Raw genomic sequence first — 16698 nt, forward strand, 5'->3', positions numbered from 1 at the left:
TTATTTCTATATTTTTATAGTTGCTGAAATAATGCAAAATTCTTGAAAGTGCTTGAATGAAAGAATGATTTTTTTAAAAAGGGTTAGAAAAAGAAAAATATCTCACCAATATTTGTCTCTATAGAGCTTTAGTTTCAAATGACTTGTGTAAGTGTATTTGGTCAGATGTTTCATCAGAAATCTTAGCGGTGTGTTTTAAAATTTGAGCAAATTCCTCAGTTATGTTTTATGCTATCCACATAAAGCAGCCAGATAGGGTTATACAGACAGACTTGAATTTTCAGATTCTATGTTAGTTTTCAAGAGCTGATAATGGTTAGGTCATAATTTAAACTGTACCAATACTTGCATCAGAGAATGCCAGAGTCATTTGGTTGGAAGGGATGTTAAAGATCATCCAGGTCCAACCCTACAGCCATGGACAGGGACACCTTCCACTGGACCAAGCCCCATCCAGCCTGGCACTTCAGGGATGAGGCATCCACAGCTTCTCTGGGCAACCTCACAATAAAGAATTTGTGGACCTCAGCACCCTCACAATACAGAATTTCTTCCTCTCTCTTGGCATCAGATAAGTTAACAGTGTACTTCAAGCTGTAAGATGCAGTGGCCACACTGTTTATTATTTTACATTTCTCCCTGTAATAATTAATCTAAATAAGTCATCATTTGCTTTTCTATCAAATACAGAATTTAAAACTGTAGAAACTTTCATGTGCCTTTTAGAACTTTCCAGTATGGCCATGCAGCACACTGCTTGTTTCAATGTCATATGAAAGGATATGATAAAAGATTTAATGTTTAAAAAAAAAACCAAAAAACTGTTATCACAAAAAAAAATCATTATCTTGTTTTCTGTGGGGATTTTTTTGGAGGGGTTTTGGTTTTGGTTTACTTAACTAACAGCTAACTTTCTTCACAGCAAGAAATTATTTATCAGTACCCCATATCTGAAGCATCCCAAAAACTGAAAAGTGTGAGAGGGATATTTCTCACACTGTCTGACATACTGGAAAGTGTTACTGGTACCGAGATTATCAGGTAAAAGTGTTTGAAATGTAATTACTGTTTTTATCACTTTACACATACATGTACAGCAAACAGGGCTCAGGCATCAAGTTCTAGACAAACCAGAGCAACTCAGCCTGTTTAGGCAGTAACTCTTTAACTACAACAGCATGCCTGAAGTTGGAGTGCTCAGTCTGGATGTAAATTGATTTGGGGAGTTTTGTTGTAGTGGGTAGCAGTGACTAGGATTTTTAGTTCAATAAAATGATTTTCAACTCCTTTGTAACTTCAGAGGGTTAACAGAAATACTTCTGGTTTCATTTTTCTAGTTCCTCCCTGTTCTTATGTGAAAAACTGGTTCAAGTTGTTTACTGGAAAGAATCTGACAAGTTGCTCGTAATTGGCCTTCCTGAAGAAAAGTGAGTTTCAAAGGAGAACTTTTGTTTTCCTTTAAATTTTGTGTCCTCAAATTTATTTTGTATACTCTTCTAACAAAAAAGGCAAGAAAGGGCTTAAAATGTATTCTTTTTGCTGTAATTAGTTTTTATGTCTGTGATTTCACTATTTTGATTGACTTTATTCACATCTTTCATATATCCATTGTTGTAATTTCTTTTTCATTTCCTCTGAAGAGAATAAGATCCCAGAAATATGTGCAAGTAAGAAAACAGTAATATCCTAGGATTTGGTAAACTCAAGTTTTTTGCAGAGACTGCTGAGTAAGATCAGTAATATTAGATATTTACACATTCTAAGAGGACTACTTATTCATCATAAAGATCTTTTAATTTTTATTTGTCAGTGTGCCACTTTCTCAGCTGAGGAACATGATTCAGAATGTGGTCAGGACCTTGACATTCATGTACAGTTCTTTGGACAGGTGAGTTCTTTCAGAAGTATTTTCTTTTCAGTCACTCATTTTTCATTGGTGCTCACTGAAAAGGACAAATATAAGGATTAATTTTAATGTTTCCAGGGAATTTTTTGGCATGTTCCTTTACACTTGTATAAAAACAAGAATGCTGTTGGTCTTGCTTTTTGGTTTCACTAGTAAGACACTGTTGCAGCATGCTTTGTCACTTCAGAAAGTTTTGTGCTTGATCAGGTTAAATCCTTCCCATAATCCCAAGTAACTGTGGATGTCAGCAGCACTCTGCAAATGTTACCCTCTGTGTCTGTGAAACATAGGAGTGTATCAGTGTTACATTTTTAACAGAGTAAACACTCTGGACTTCTCCAGAGTGAGTATCTGGGGTGCCAAACTCCATTTGGCAGAGTGAGTGTCTTTCTCTGCATTTGGAAGTCACCCAGGAGACTTTCAGTCTCACTGTTACCTAAATAAAATTGCCCAGGTGGATTACTCATATTCTTGCATTCAATTCAGGCTTCATGTGTCTATGCCATAGTGAAGGAAAAAGAACAAATCTCAGTTTCCAAAAGGATGAGGCTGATGTTTCACCCACCTTAACCTGCTCTGTGGTGGTGTTCCCAGGGGTCCCAGGATGAGGGAAGAGATGAGAATCTTGGCTCCATGTTTCAGAAGGCTGATTTATTATTTTATTAAATATATTATATTAAAGGAAAATTATATATTAAAATTATACTTAAAAAAAAAAAAAGAGAGAGGATTTCATCAGAAGGCTAGCAAAGAAAAGAATGGAATGATAATAAAATCTTGTGACTGACCAGAGTCTGAGCCAGCTGGACTGTGATTGGCCATTAATTAAAAACAACCACATGAGACCAATCAAAGATGCACCTGTAGCATTCCACAGCAGCAGATAATTATTGCTTACATTTTGTTTTTGAGGCCTCTCAGCTTCTCAGGAGAAAAAATCCTAGCAAAAGGATTTTTCATAAAAATGTGTCCATGCCACTGCTCTATGGTAGCACCATACTGGTTTAATTTGTTCTTTGTAGGTACTGCTTGAATATCAGCCTAGTGGTTTTTTTCATGGTAAAAAACCATTTTTTTCATGTTAAAAACCCACCCAGATGTAGCATCATGCTGTAAAGAGGCTTGTGTGTCACTGAGGGTTATATAAACAAGCTGCACATTTCTCAGTGTTATTCTAACTTGAAGTTCATGTTTGTCCAGTGCTTTTTGCCAGGTGGAAAATGTTTCTCGCCTGGATCATTTTTTCAACCTGTTCTTCCAGCGTGCCCTCCATCCTGCAAGGCTCCAGCCTGGCAGCAGCCCCAGTGCCCAGCTCCAGGATCCCTGCAGTGCCCTGCTCCCAGGCAGCCTCCCCGGGCTGCGCTGGCTGACGCTGCCCCAGCAAGTCAAGGTCATGTCCTTCTCACATCTCTCCTAGAAAACCTGGCCATGACAGGCCAAAAAGTCAGGGCAGGTGTCTTCTGCTCTTCCTGTCTGATTTACCTAAGTGCTTTGCCCATCCCAGATGGTCCATTTTCCTAAGATGTTCAAGATTCCCACAGGATTGCTTTTGTGAGTGCAGTTCAGTGACTTCAGAGTCATCTAGGAAGGGTAGAGAAAGCAGCCCCTGGTGTGTAGCTGCATGTTGGATTTTAACCATTGAAGTATTTTGGCAGGCAGGAAATATTATTCTAGAAGCCCCTTTATGTCACTATAGAACACAAAATAACACGACACAGACATGCTGCTCTTTTCAAGGTAAAAGGGACTTTTTAATTTCTTACTCCAACATTTATAGATTTCTAAAAGTGACAGTGGATTGGAGGGTGAAAATGCCACCTCTCCAATGACACTGGACAAACCAACAGTCCATCAAATTTCTCCTCCTCCATAAAAGAATGCAAAACAATAAGTTATTTACATAAAGTATGTGAGAATATAAACAACAGAAGGCTTAGAAAATCTTCAAAAATCAAGTTGACACATGTACTTCTCATAATTTAGGAGGGTTATAAGTGGCTGTTGCAGAATCAAAATAAATACTCTCATGTCATTTGTTGATGCCAGACAGGTACAGTTTTCTGCACCATTTCACTGTGCCACGTTACCTCCATGTTAGAAACTGACTTGTGCTTTAAGCAGTAGTAAGATAAAAGGTAGATCACAGTAAATAACACTTGATTATGACATAAATAACATTTTATCTTCCAGTTGTAAACCCTACTTTCATTGCTTTAGTATCTGTGACTCCAGTTTAAAATATGTTAGTCTGTGCCATTGTTTCCAAACAGATTTCTCTTTGCTAGTGTGGCTTTCTGTCTTTTCTCCTTTAAAGGAGAATTGTCTTCTCCCTTATCTTCAGTCACACAGTGATCATTATTTAATTCTTTCCACCCTGCACTATAGGTTTTTTACTGCTTTTTTTATGATTTGTTGATCAGGGGTCTTGCCATGCTTTTTTCTTATTTCTCAAGTTTCTGTAGAGAGGCTCTGTTGTGCCTTGGTCTCCAGTTTAGCTTGCAGGCTGCTTTTATCTTATAAAATAATAAATTTTAAAAGGACTTAGGAAACAGCATCATTGATACTCACAATACAGGCATCACTTTCCAGAGTTCTTTGAGATCATTCCCACTTGCCAAAAAAGTGTTGTTGTTGCAGAAGATGACATTTCCAGTCAGAGTTTTGCTGAAGAGCTATTCTATTCTATAAGAAATATAAAACTAAAAATGTCAGTTCTTCAGACAGAAAGCCATTTAAATTTTGACTGGGGAAAAGCTGAGAGGATGATTAGTTGTTGAGTGCCAACAGGCTTGCTGACATTTCTCTGTTTGAAAACTGGCTGTATTTCAACTGGAGGCAGGCTGTGAACACAGCTCAAGAAGTTTGCAACCATGTGATTTAGGTTCTTTTCATTAAGTAGCACATTTATGTCATGAGTTTCAGGGCCTGGAACCAAGAAAAGTACTCATAGTTAAACTTGATTTAACCAACAGTTCTTGCAAGTTACAGAAATAAGGAAGCTTCAAGTAGTTCCAGTAGAACAAAAATAATGTGTGAGAGAGTTCTGGTGACTTCATAGAGACATAAAAATTAAATCCATTGGATAAAGGATTTTTCTGAAAACTCAGTTGGATGCAATAGTGTGCTAGGTTTGTCTCTAGACCTCACATTTTAAAGCACACTGAAAGTAAGAGTGAAATCTCCTTTGTACCAACACTGGGCTCAGCAGGCACACAAGCAGAGAAATGGTACAGTTCAAAGAGCAGGGAAATAGCCAGCAATTAGAAAGGATTTTTCCTAATTCTGGTATCCCCAGGTATTCTTGATATTTGATGTTACTAAGAAAAAACAGGTGTAGATTTTTATCCAATCACTTTGGACCTGTGAATCCCAATCTGAGATGAGCAAGATGTGCTATTACTGGAAATGGTTGTGTTGGAAATCGCTATTAAAAAGCATTTTTTTTACCATTTCAGATGGAAATTGACACAGCACTGAGTGATCTGGAAGCAGCTGACTTTGCAGAGCTGGTAAACATTTTGGTTTTGTTTGCTTTGAACAGAATCTCCTTGCCTTGGTGTCACATTCAGTGGTTTAAACAAAGACTATTTTCAAAATCCATCAACTTCTTTTAATGAAGTGGGAGTCAAAGCAGTTTATCCTGAATTTCCCTCCATGCTTCATATTATAACATATTATAATCCAATAGGATTGGTCACTGAAAATCCATGATTTTATATAATGTAAATCCATGGGAAGCCTACAAAAATCATGGAGGTGATTGTTGTCACATTTCTTCTTTGTGTAAATCACAGTTTCCTTCCTAAGCAATTGTGAACAAACTTGGAAACATCTGTGGATCAGAATTTAATTTTCCAGTTCACAGAAGGCAAGTACAAATTCTGCTTAGTTTTAATACTGTTAAAGGTAATAATAATATAATTTACTTAAGTAACTCTTAGCTGTGCAAGGTGTAAACACATAAACATTTCAGGTTTGCTTTGTAATGAAAGAGCTCTCTTGAGCTCCAGAACAGCTACTCTAAAATTCTATTCAAAAGAATCCCTTCATTGAATCAGCTGGGTGATTATCTACAGAAAATAGTGTTTATAAGTTACAGTTTATTGCACAGAAATTGATTCCACCTACTTAATTTAAAATACAGTATATCTATCTAAAAACAGTGCTGCTGATGGGAGAGCACTGGATAATAAAAAATGAATGAATGGGAATATTTTGAGTAAAATGTCAAAGACTGGAAAAAAATGCTTTGACTTGTAATTTTTACTCTAGGGGGGCCCCTGGTGTCAGTAGTTATGCTAAAGCTACTTTGCTGTTAACTGTGAGAATTAACATATCCTAAAAAAATAGTTTATGAACACATAACAGCTAAATAGAAACTGGTTATTTTGAGCTGAAATTTTTAGAGAAAATTGTAATGACACAAAATTCAGTAATGGAGGCTAAAAATTTGGTATTTCCCTTAATTGCTCATTTTTAAATGCTGTACTGGTAATAAGAGGTGGTCAAATATGAAAGTATTAAAGTATTGATTACAGTTGACCAGAAGTAGTTCACTTGCATTTGGTAAATAAAATAAAAAATGCAGAATTAAAAATTACACAATGCTTTTTTTCCCCCCCAATAGTCTGAAGATTATTATGACATGAGAAGATTATATGTGATCCTGGGCTCTTGTCTCTTTTACAAGGTAGTATTAATGATTAAGACCTAAAGATTAGGAAAATGCATCTAGAAATCTGATTTGGTCTTTCAGAATCTCACAAATCTGAAGTGAATATATGACTGATTTAAGCATGTATTTCTAGTGACAGACCTGAAGCTCAAACACCATCACAGAAAAATTCAGTGTCGGGAAATGCTATGTACTGTATGAACAGCAAGGACAAAAATACTTCTGTAAAACTGGAATTTCTTGGTGTAGAATCCAAGGATTGGAAAGAGAGAGTAATAAGAAAGTAGTAAGAGTGAGTTCATCTGAGACTGTAGGATATTTTAATTGGAACTCTTCTTCATTCCTATGATTAATAGCAGGTGCTCTATATTGAATCTGTCTTTAAATCCAAGACTTGAGCAATTGTATTGACAGCTTTTTTCACTCTGGCCTCATTCATAGCTTTATTTCTCTTTGGTAAATGGAGACAGTGTAATCAACAGTACTAAGAGGAAGGTAACAGCCTTTGCTTTAAGAAAACGTGCATTTTAAGAATTTCATCAAGCAATTGTTTTTTGTGCTGGGAGTGTTATGAGAGAAGTGGAACTGCACAGTATCTGCCATAACAGCACTTGAGCTGTAAACCCCTTAGTGCTGGAACCACTGTACTATGGATTTTCTTTGGAAATTTTATTAATTCAATTTTTTTTTTAATTTATAAAGTGTAATAATTTTATTAGTGAGTGAAAGCTCACTCTTTTTGGAGAGAGAATTAAATGAGAATTTGAGCACCTTAACACTGTAGCTGTTTTGCAAGCTGGAAAGCCCAGCTTACCTTTGATAACGTGCATATATGCTGATAGTTGATTTACTTATATTTAGTGTTTTGATTATTTAGAAGTGGCCCAAAAGCTCAGTGTTGTACAACTGTACACCAAAAAGACAGTCTGTGGCCAGAAACCTTAAGAGCTCAGTGCACGTGGAGCAGGGACATCTCTGTATGAAAAGTACTGTGAAGTGCTGCAGGGTGGTGTTGTATCCTCACTGAACACACTTCCTTTTCTGTGCTTAATTAAGGGTTACTTGATTGGCAATCACTTGCCAAAGGAAGACCTCGTTGATGTGGGATTTTATTGCCAGCACTACTGTCTGTTAGCCCTGGCAGCAGAGCAGAGGATTGGGCAGTTGGTGATTTGGCGGGAAGTGTTCCCACAGCATCACCTCCAGCCCTGTGAGGAGTCAAGCTTCACAGGATACAGGGAACCTGAAGCAAGATACTTCTTACTGATAGTTGGCTTGGTGAGTTGATGCTGCAGCATGCCCATTCTCTGAGCCTCTCTTTTGCTGTTGTGAGTTGTCTGTTCACTAGATCAACTCTTCCATGCATTTTGTTGGGTGTGGCCACATTTCTCTTCACAGAGAAAAGCAAGGCACAATTCCTCCAAACAATATTTCTGGGTTTCACATTCTCTGAACCTCAGAGAACGAAAAAACCAATTCTTATCTCATTTGCTGTGCCTGTGTTTGTTCACAAGTGGAATGCATTGTGGAAGATGGTTTACCTGAAGAGAATTGGTAATTGGATTCTGGTGTGAGTGTTTTCATTCACTGACCAGTTTAATTCGTGTGTGTGTGTCAGGACTGTCACTGACAGTCACGAGATGTTCGGCAGTTGTGTTGAGTGCTTGGCAGGTTCAGTTGAGATATAATGTAATATAGAATAATATAGTATAATAAAGTAATTAATTAGCCTTCTCATAAGATGGAGTCCTCCTCATCATCTCTCCCTGACACTGGGGTCGTCTTGTTCCAATAGTTGGGTAATTTTTTCAAAATACTCAAATTGTAGCTGTTTCATGGGATAGAATTTCCCAGGGAGCATTTTATAAGAAATTCTCATTATTTTTATGCCTTTTCTTCACTTCAGTTGAAAATGTTTGTACCTTCATAATCTTGTCTTTTCAGACAGCTCACATCAGAAATGTCTGGGTTTGGTTATCTAAATGTGGACTTTCTTTCAAGCAAAGAGCTATTGTATTTGCGTTGCCCCCAGACAAAGGAAGGAATGATGACTCTAACTCCATGTTCTCAGAAGGCTAATTTATTATCTTATTATACTATATTATATTAAAGAATGCTATACTATACTAAACTAAAGAACATAGAAAGGATACTTAAAAGAATGCTAAAAAGATAATAATGAAAACTTGTGACTCTCTCCAGAGCCCTGACACAGCTTGGTCCTGATTGGTCAGTGAATCAAAACAACTCACACCAGAATCCAATGAAACAATCTCCAAACACATTGCACATGAGCACAACACAGGAGAAGCAAATGAGATAATTATTGTTTTCATTTTCTCTGAGGCTTCTCAGCTTCCCAGGAGAAAAATCCTGGGCAAAGGGTTTTTTCAGAAAATGGGAATGCCACAAACAGCTGGTGAGTTTGTAAGCAGTATTTTCTGTTTATATTTACAGAGACACTTTGTCCTGTGTGTCCTGCTGGAGGCAGGGGGTTGTGCATCCAGAGCTATTGGGAACCCAGGACCAGACTGTATCTATGTAGACCAGGTCAAAGCAACCATACTCCAGCTGGAAGGAATAGATGCCAGCATCGAGGAAAGGCTGGATTCTCCCTCCATACCACCTTTAGCCTGTGCTGACTGGTTCTTTCCTGCAGCACGAGAAAGACTGGAGAGCTTGAGCACCTCACCAATGCTGAGCAAGCTCCAGAGCTCCTGCAAAGCTGGGAGCACTGCAGGGAGCAAGAGGAGCCTCTTTGGGGACACTGTGCACACACCACGGAAGCAGAGCCCCCCGAGGAGCAGCAGGGTGGCCGAGCAGGGCAGCGAGGGGCCCGCGGAGGAGGAGAGCACCAATCCACAGCCTCTCCTGGAGCAGGTCAGAGAACACAGGCAGAAGGACTGAACATGTTCTGGGGGCTTGGGGAGAGGGCAGCTCATTCCAACTCAAGGTAACTTTTATTAAAAGTACACTGTAAAAGAGTAAGTTTCTTGAATTCCCTATAAAATAATTCTGTTGCCTTGGGAAGCGCCGAGTCAGCCTCAGAGCCATCACACTTTTTCATTTTATCATTGCTTGTAAATATTTGGGGATTTCACATGATTGAAGTGGGCACAGCTGTGTTGAAAAAAGCAGATTTAATTGGAGAATATCCCCAAAATAACCTATCACAACTAACTGCTGTACAATTGTATGACTGTTCCTAACCAGTCTAAGTCTAAAATAGGCTATAAAATACATTTATATAAATTGATATAACTGGGCCTTATTCAAAACACAACACTGTCCTCTTCTTTCTGTTGGTTTGGCTGGATTTTAGCTGTGTGTTCTCTGTTAATTTCATCTGTCTGCTTGTTCTTCAGGCCACTAGGAAAAAACACACCCTGCCAAACCCATTTCATTCAGGAAACCTGAAAAAGAGCTCTTCAGAGAAAGATACAGAACTTCCTAATGCTTTGAAGTAAGAAACTATTTTTTATTGAGTATTTTATTTTTTAGGCCATGCTTAAATTGTTTTTTAAATATACACAGGTCACAGAAGTCCCCTCGTGATTTTATCCCAACCAAAGCTTTGCTATGCAAAGATTATCAGAAGTTAATCTGTTAAACTGAGAGCTTAATTAAACATAAAAATCTGAAATAATACAATAAAAGACATCTGTTTCTGAATAATATGTCAGTATTGTGCATACCTGTCCCACATCTGTGTGACCTTGGAATTTCAAGCAGGAGTTTCTGGACCACACATGTAGTTACCTTGTGCCTCCATGTTATCTCTAGGTAGGTGTACAATGAACAAAGCTTTTATTTCACTTTCCTTTTTTGGGGACAGTTTTTGAGAACACAAGTGCAATGCCTAACCAGTAGAACAGTTTTTTTAATTTGCTGTTTTTTTAAAATTGAGTATTACAGTCAAAATTAGGAGGATTTCCTTGGTGTGGAGATAGGAACCTTTTGAGTGCTGTATCCATTTTGAACCCTACTGTAATTAGAAAAACAATTCTGCCTTAAGAAAAAAAAACTGCAAATTATTTTAATTATTTTAATTCAATGAATTCTCCAATATTTTTAAGGTTGACATCTGGTCCTGAGAACACCCTCTTCCACTATCTGTTTTTGGAGACAATGCAAGGAATCTTTATTACTCCAACTCACAAAGAAGTAGCCCAGCTCGGTGGCTCTATCCACCCTCAGTTAATTGAGAACTTCTACCAATGCTGCCTTTCAATCCATTCCATTTTCCAGCAGTCCATGAAGAAAGAGGTATGGAAATTTGAATTTCTCTTTGTCCAGTCACATTCTCAATTGAGTACTTCAAGGTTCTTTTCACTACATTATTTCAGTGGTTCATGGGCATCTGTATTTGTATGTCTGCAGACTCTAAACCAAAGTGGAACAGAGTCAGTTGTATTTTTTTTTTTTTGATCCTAAAGTGACAATTCAAGTGAATTAAGTGAGAAAAGGGGAAATAACAGTACAGATTGAATGAAGGCAAGTTTGCAAACAGCAGAGTAGTTTTTTTTAATGTTTCTTTAATGTGACTGAAGAAGTCATTTCTGAGTCTTGACACAGCTTGGCACTGATTGGCCAATGAGTCAAAATAACTCACACCAGAGTCCAATGAAACAATCTCCAAGCACATTCCACATGAGCACAACACAGGAGAAGCAAATGAGATAATTATTGTTTTCTTTTTTTTCCTCTGAGGCTCTCTCTTTTCCATTTCTGGCTAGACCCATGTGTCTTGTAAATCTAGGAATTTTTAAGTGTTAAAATAGTGTTAATTTGGTGGATTGGTCACATGACACTGGGGTTTGGCTGAGTAGGACTTTGGCAATGAGCAATGTATTTTGGGTATTTCTGTTGGGAGATGTAGAAACCCAAAAGCAAGCAGAGAGAATAAATTACTATTTCTTAGCACCAAATTGCCTTTGGCTATAGCCATTAAATAGACATTTTACAGTTCAAGCCATAAAAACTGGGAATCAGAAAAAACTGATGAACATGTCTCTTTCAGCAAAATTTGCTGTAGTCTTTTGCAATTTGGCTCCAGCAATTAATGCTGAAATTGGCAGGCTGTATTATGGCACAAGGAGAATGTTAAAGAATAAATAGAAATTTGCCTTGTTCACAGTACATGATAAAAAAATCAAATATAGAAATGTACTATTGTACTGTGTATTCTTTGTCATCTGCTAAATATTGTTACAGTTCGGGATCCAGATAACTGCACCAGTAATGCAAAGTTATTGTAAATGATCAATAATTAATTTTTACTGGTTTGGAGAACTGAAAATTCACAATTGAACTTTTAAAATATTTACAGGAGTCTTGAATAAATCTTAAATTGAGCAAAAGTAAGGTCACTAGTCTTAAACCCAAAAATATGATGTTTTGACTATGTTTTCTATATCTGCACCCCTACATCTTCAGTATTGTAGGCAGACTGAGCAATGTGGTTTCTGCATCTGCATATGGCAGACAGAAGTTCCTTGAGTTGTTTTCTAAAAATCCCTTTTCCTTCACGTTAAACGTTTCAGTGGCAGATCCAGAGATGAAGTTTGGCAAGGTTTATTCAAAAGCTCTGCTCAAAACACTGCTCTAACACCTCGAAAAAACACAAAAATGTCTTTATTTTTTATGCTTTCATGCCCTTTCATACCAAGTAAGAGTCAGAAAATGCTTTGAGCAAAGTACTTCTGCTATTTATTTACAAAAAGAAATTCCTGCCTGGCCAAGTTTATTCAATAGACTTTTACTATCACAGTTCTTAATTGGGAGGCACACAGAAAAGAAAGATGAGAGCTTTAGCTGTTGTAACACACTTTAAAGTGCTGTAGTAACTCAGATGTTTTATTAGGAAAACAGGGTTTAGCTAGAAAGAAAAAAAGTCAAAAAAGAGAGCATGTGTCTAATTCCAACTTGTGTAACAATGGCAAAGCCTTTTGATGCCAAAGTAACAAAACTGTGGAGAAAAGAATCATGTAAGCAAGTCAGTTATATCTTCTAAGCCTGGCTTTTTGACAGCAGAGTCATCCATCAGAGTCCTAAACAAATCACATGGTTGTATTTGCCTGTATTTATGTCAAAATGTCTCATTCTCTACTAACATTTCACCTGCTGTTTTACAGAAAAAGAAGAAGGCAGGCAGTGGGATTTCAGAATTCAGTAAGGCAGCTGAGGACCCAGATCTGGTAAGAGAACACGGACTGCTCTTTGAGTGCTCTCCTGAAAACTGGACTGACCAGAAGAAACCACCACCAACAATGAACTACTGGGTTGTGGGGTAGGTTTAAAGACAGATTTCACCTCCAGTTTTTCATTTTGACAATGCCATTGTGTTCTTTAAAAATCAACTTAACTGTAGCACATCACAGAAATACTTGAGCTGACTGAGGTAGCTTTAATTTAAGGGCACTGGGAAATTGCAATGATGTGAGTTTCCACTTTTAATAGCTGCTGAGTCAATGACATAAACAAATAAGATGACAGTTATAATTATTGTTATATTATAAAAGAGGCTGTTTCATTGGGAAGAAAAATGTTTAAAGAGAAAGAAGAAAAATAATAGTTTCCCAGCATCAATGTACCTAACTGCTGTTTTTGTGGAAAGATAAAATCTTTAATTAAAACATTGCAAAAATGTTTATGCTACTGTTGATACCTTTAAAAAATAATTATAATGCACAGGTATTAACAGCTTCTCTATTTTAGCTCTTTCCCTAGAAGAGCTCATTGGATTAATATGTGGGAATGTAACTACCCTAATGTTATTACCTTTAAAAATTAGTAAATATGTGAATCCTGGGGCTTGCTCCCAAGGACCTTGATTGCAGCTTTTAATCCACAAACCTGGAGTGCTGCAAACAGACCCAGAAGACCCTGAAAACCTCAAGATTTTTTTCCCTACACAGCCTTAAAAAAACTGAGTAGAGAATAACTTGATTTAAAAATCCAGTGTATTGAAAGAGGTAAAGTAATGCAGGACAGACACCAAAATTTGCCAACTGTCTTATACAGCAGCTTGTTTTATCTTCCTACTGAAACCTTGCAGTACAATCAGAATCTGCCATTTGGGGAGAAAAAAAATAACACCTGTCATGATTTTCTTCTTTTTCTTGTTTCTTTTTCTTTCCCCAGGAGACTCATTCTCCATCCCAAACCTCAGGAGTGTTACGTGTGTTTCCATGACTCGGTGACAGAAGCTGCTGTGGAGCTGGCCTTTAAACTGTCCTTTGGCTTAGCTGCATAGCTGAGCTTCCTGCACACTCAGGCATCCTGCATGGTGGTGTTCATTCTTTAAAATATCCCATATAAAGGGAAATGAACTCAATTTGGGTGCCACCCATGGGGCATCTTTGAAATGCTTTAAAAAAAAATCAAATACCTTGTGGTCTGAAGCAGTTAAAACTTCAGTGGTGCTTCTGATGAGCTCATCAATTGATCAGAGAACCAAAGTTCTTATTTTTATATACTGTCACTTTTTTTTTTATCCTGGTCATAATTTTATTATATGAAGCACCACATCATTTGTATGTTCACTGCTGTTCAGTGTACAATATGCAACATAAAATGGTAAGGTGATTTTCAGAGTACTCTGTGAACATGGAAATTGGTGGTGGAGGAAAAAAAAAATCCTCCAGTTACTTAAAATTTTGTACCTCTGAGGGCCTGAAAAATACTGAATGTTTTCAGTAGCATTGTGTTAATCAAAACAGAGAAATCTTTGAGACAATTCCTGGCACTTAGCCTCACAATCTAATGGTTTACCATTTTTGCTCTCCTGCACACTCAAGGACTGTAGTGTGGTTGATGTTTTACTTGACTCCATGAGTTTTAACTATAAAGAATACTTAAATTTGTTAAAATGCAATTTTTAAGACACAAAGAAAGAAGGGGGCCAGCAGGGTGGTTTTAAGATGTGCATGGACCTGGCTTATTTTATATTCATAATTTCATAATAAAAATGTATATTTGTTAAAGAACTGTAAAGCATTAATTCTTCATTCTTTTTTTACTTAATTTATATTCTCTTTTGTTGTATTTTTTTATTCTACTTGTTTTTCTTGGGTGCTTTTCATAAAATGCATAACTAAAATTCCATTTTAAACAAGGGGATCAAAAAGTTTAAGTGTTCAGGAAGGCAAATTCAATTTCATGGGTTTTCATGGCCAAATCTTTAGATCTTGTTCTCACTAGTAAATGACACAGTTTGGGTAGTCCTAAAACAGTCAATCAAATGCTTGCAGTGCTCAGGGTGATTCACAGCTTGTCTTCATCACTCAACAGTTGCTTCAGTTCTGAGCAGCAGAAGTCTTGGGCCTGAAGTGCAAGCTGTAATTTAAGAGTTTGCTAATCAGCTTTCTACAGGATTTATTGTTCCTAGCAGATGAGCAGCAGTACTTGAGTCTGAGCCTGCAAATCACAGCAGCAGTGTGTTAGCTCTGTTCCCTGTGTATAAATCAGGTGATGCCAGAGTTACTCTTCTACACTTCTCAGAAGTCTAAAATACCTGAGGTTTGGGCATTAGATTTCCTGGTGGATGGAAGAAGGAACGTGGAGGAAAGCAAGCAGTCCTTGCTGCAGTGCTTTCAGCTATTTATCTTAATGTCCAGGAGAACCCTTTCTTTAATTTAGAAGAATAATTTACTTCTAAAAGTGCCACCAAGTTTCTGATACCTGTATCAGCTGTCAGGCATTGCTTTAAGATGGAGTGTGAGCACCTTCTCTGTCAGTCAAAACACACAGGGAGGCTGCTGCAGGAGAGCCATGTCTGCACAGCCCTGTCAGTGCTCTGCTCTCCTGCACTTTCCATTGGTATCCCTGGTCCTAGAAATGGGTGAAGTAAGGAAATTGAAAATCTAAGCTGTTTCTCATATTACTGATGTTTCACTCATAGTTTGAGATCTTCTAGTGCTAACACCAAATTCATACACTGTTGCTAAGTTTCAAAATAAATCCAGTTCTCCAAAAAGAAGGGCTTGAAAAAGAAAGGATCTGAAAAGGAAGATTGTTGGCCTTTGTTGCAGCTCATACCAAATAGGAGATACTGTATAATATCTTTTGGAAACTTCAAAACTTTGGAAATTTCAAAGTCTCTAGTTGTTTTTAAAAATCCATTTCTTTCTCTGTAGAATCTCTGGCACTGTTTGGCAAATGTGACACGGTATTTCCCAACACAGGCTCTAAAGGTTGCTTTTAAGGACAAATGCAAACATATTTTTATGTCCAAAGGGGATAAAGGAAAAGAGGTAGAAATATTCTTGTGCATATTATTTTTAACAAAGAAAATAGACTTGGTCAAGAGCTGTGCCCTTCTTTCCCTCAGCATGGCTGGTAATTAGTGGTGGTAGAAAGAGGCAGTGTAGCCTGTTGTTACAGCAATAAAATCTGGGTTTTGATCTTAAATGATTAATGACATTGTGAGGTGCCTGCAAACGTCCTTCCATTCAGATGGATTCTTGAAAGGCACACAGGCCAACACCTGTGGAATTAATGACAAGAAATCTTGGTCTTGGAATATGAAATGTTGATACTGGCATTTGGCAAATTGCATAAAATTCATTCATATCAGCAGAATGGAAAATAAATTCTTCATATCTGGTTTGTTTAATGTGAAAATAGATGGAAAATCTGCTTCATTTGTCCCTGTCTTAAGTTCTCTCTTTCATGATTTCTTTGATTAGGTTTTGATAATGTAAACAAAAATCCAGTGTTCTGTGCTTTCTCTTGTTGACAGTTCTTTACTACAGTGCCAGAAAATTTCCTTGCCACAGGCTTTTCTGGTAGTGCTGACCAGGAGGAATTCTGTCAGTCACTAAAGTTTGATTAATCTCCTGATATCACATGCAAATTCTTAAGCAGTCCTTTTTCGATTACAGTCATTTTTTATATAAAGAGTTTAAGGTTGTTTTCTTTCTTTACTTACAGTGGAAAAAAGTGAAACAGGCATTATGTAAATAACACTGTTTATAGTTCTTAAACTCTCCCTTCCATCTCCTGGAAGTGCTTCCAGATGGCTCACATGTGTATGAGCTCTTGACTCAAATTTTAGAAACATTCCATGAATAACACTCAAGATTAATTTCCTTAGAAGTACAATATTTAGCCAAGT

The 16698-nt window shown here is 37.3% G+C and overlaps 1 protein-coding gene across 3 annotated transcripts in view; it reads left to right on the top strand.

The window, feature by feature from the left end:
* Positions 1 to 14546, top strand: part of INTU (inturned planar cell polarity protein) — a 40037-nt gene extending 25491 nt beyond the window's left edge. For 2 of the 3 annotated variants that reach the window (XM_050973948.1, XM_009096307.4), the window contains exons 5-16: positions 923 to 1041; positions 1338 to 1427; positions 1811 to 1888; positions 3107 to 3296; positions 5362 to 5415; positions 6534 to 6596; positions 7638 to 7859; positions 9039 to 9461; positions 9947 to 10044; positions 10658 to 10847; positions 12716 to 12870; positions 13725 to 14546. In XM_050973948.1, the coding sequence (XP_050829905.1) occupies positions 923 to 1041; positions 1338 to 1427; positions 1811 to 1888; positions 3107 to 3296; positions 5362 to 5415; positions 6534 to 6596; positions 7638 to 7859; positions 9039 to 9461; positions 9947 to 10044; positions 10658 to 10847; positions 12716 to 12870; positions 13725 to 13836 (1794 nt within the window). In that variant the 3' untranslated portion in view covers positions 13837 to 14546. The remainder of the gene's footprint in view (positions 1 to 922; positions 1042 to 1337; positions 1428 to 1810; positions 1889 to 3106; positions 3297 to 5361; positions 5416 to 6533; positions 6597 to 7637; positions 7860 to 9038; positions 9462 to 9946; positions 10045 to 10657; positions 10848 to 12715; positions 12871 to 13724) is intronic. The other variant, XM_050973950.1, reaches the window with a different exon arrangement.
* Positions 14547 to 16698: the final 2152 nt, after the last annotated feature.

The sequence above is a fragment of the Serinus canaria genome, chromosome 4 (assembly GCF_022539315.1).
Source record: "Serinus canaria isolate serCan28SL12 chromosome 4, serCan2020, whole genome shotgun sequence".
In the NCBI taxonomy this organism is placed as follows: domain Eukaryota; kingdom Metazoa; phylum Chordata; class Aves; order Passeriformes; family Fringillidae; genus Serinus; species Serinus canaria.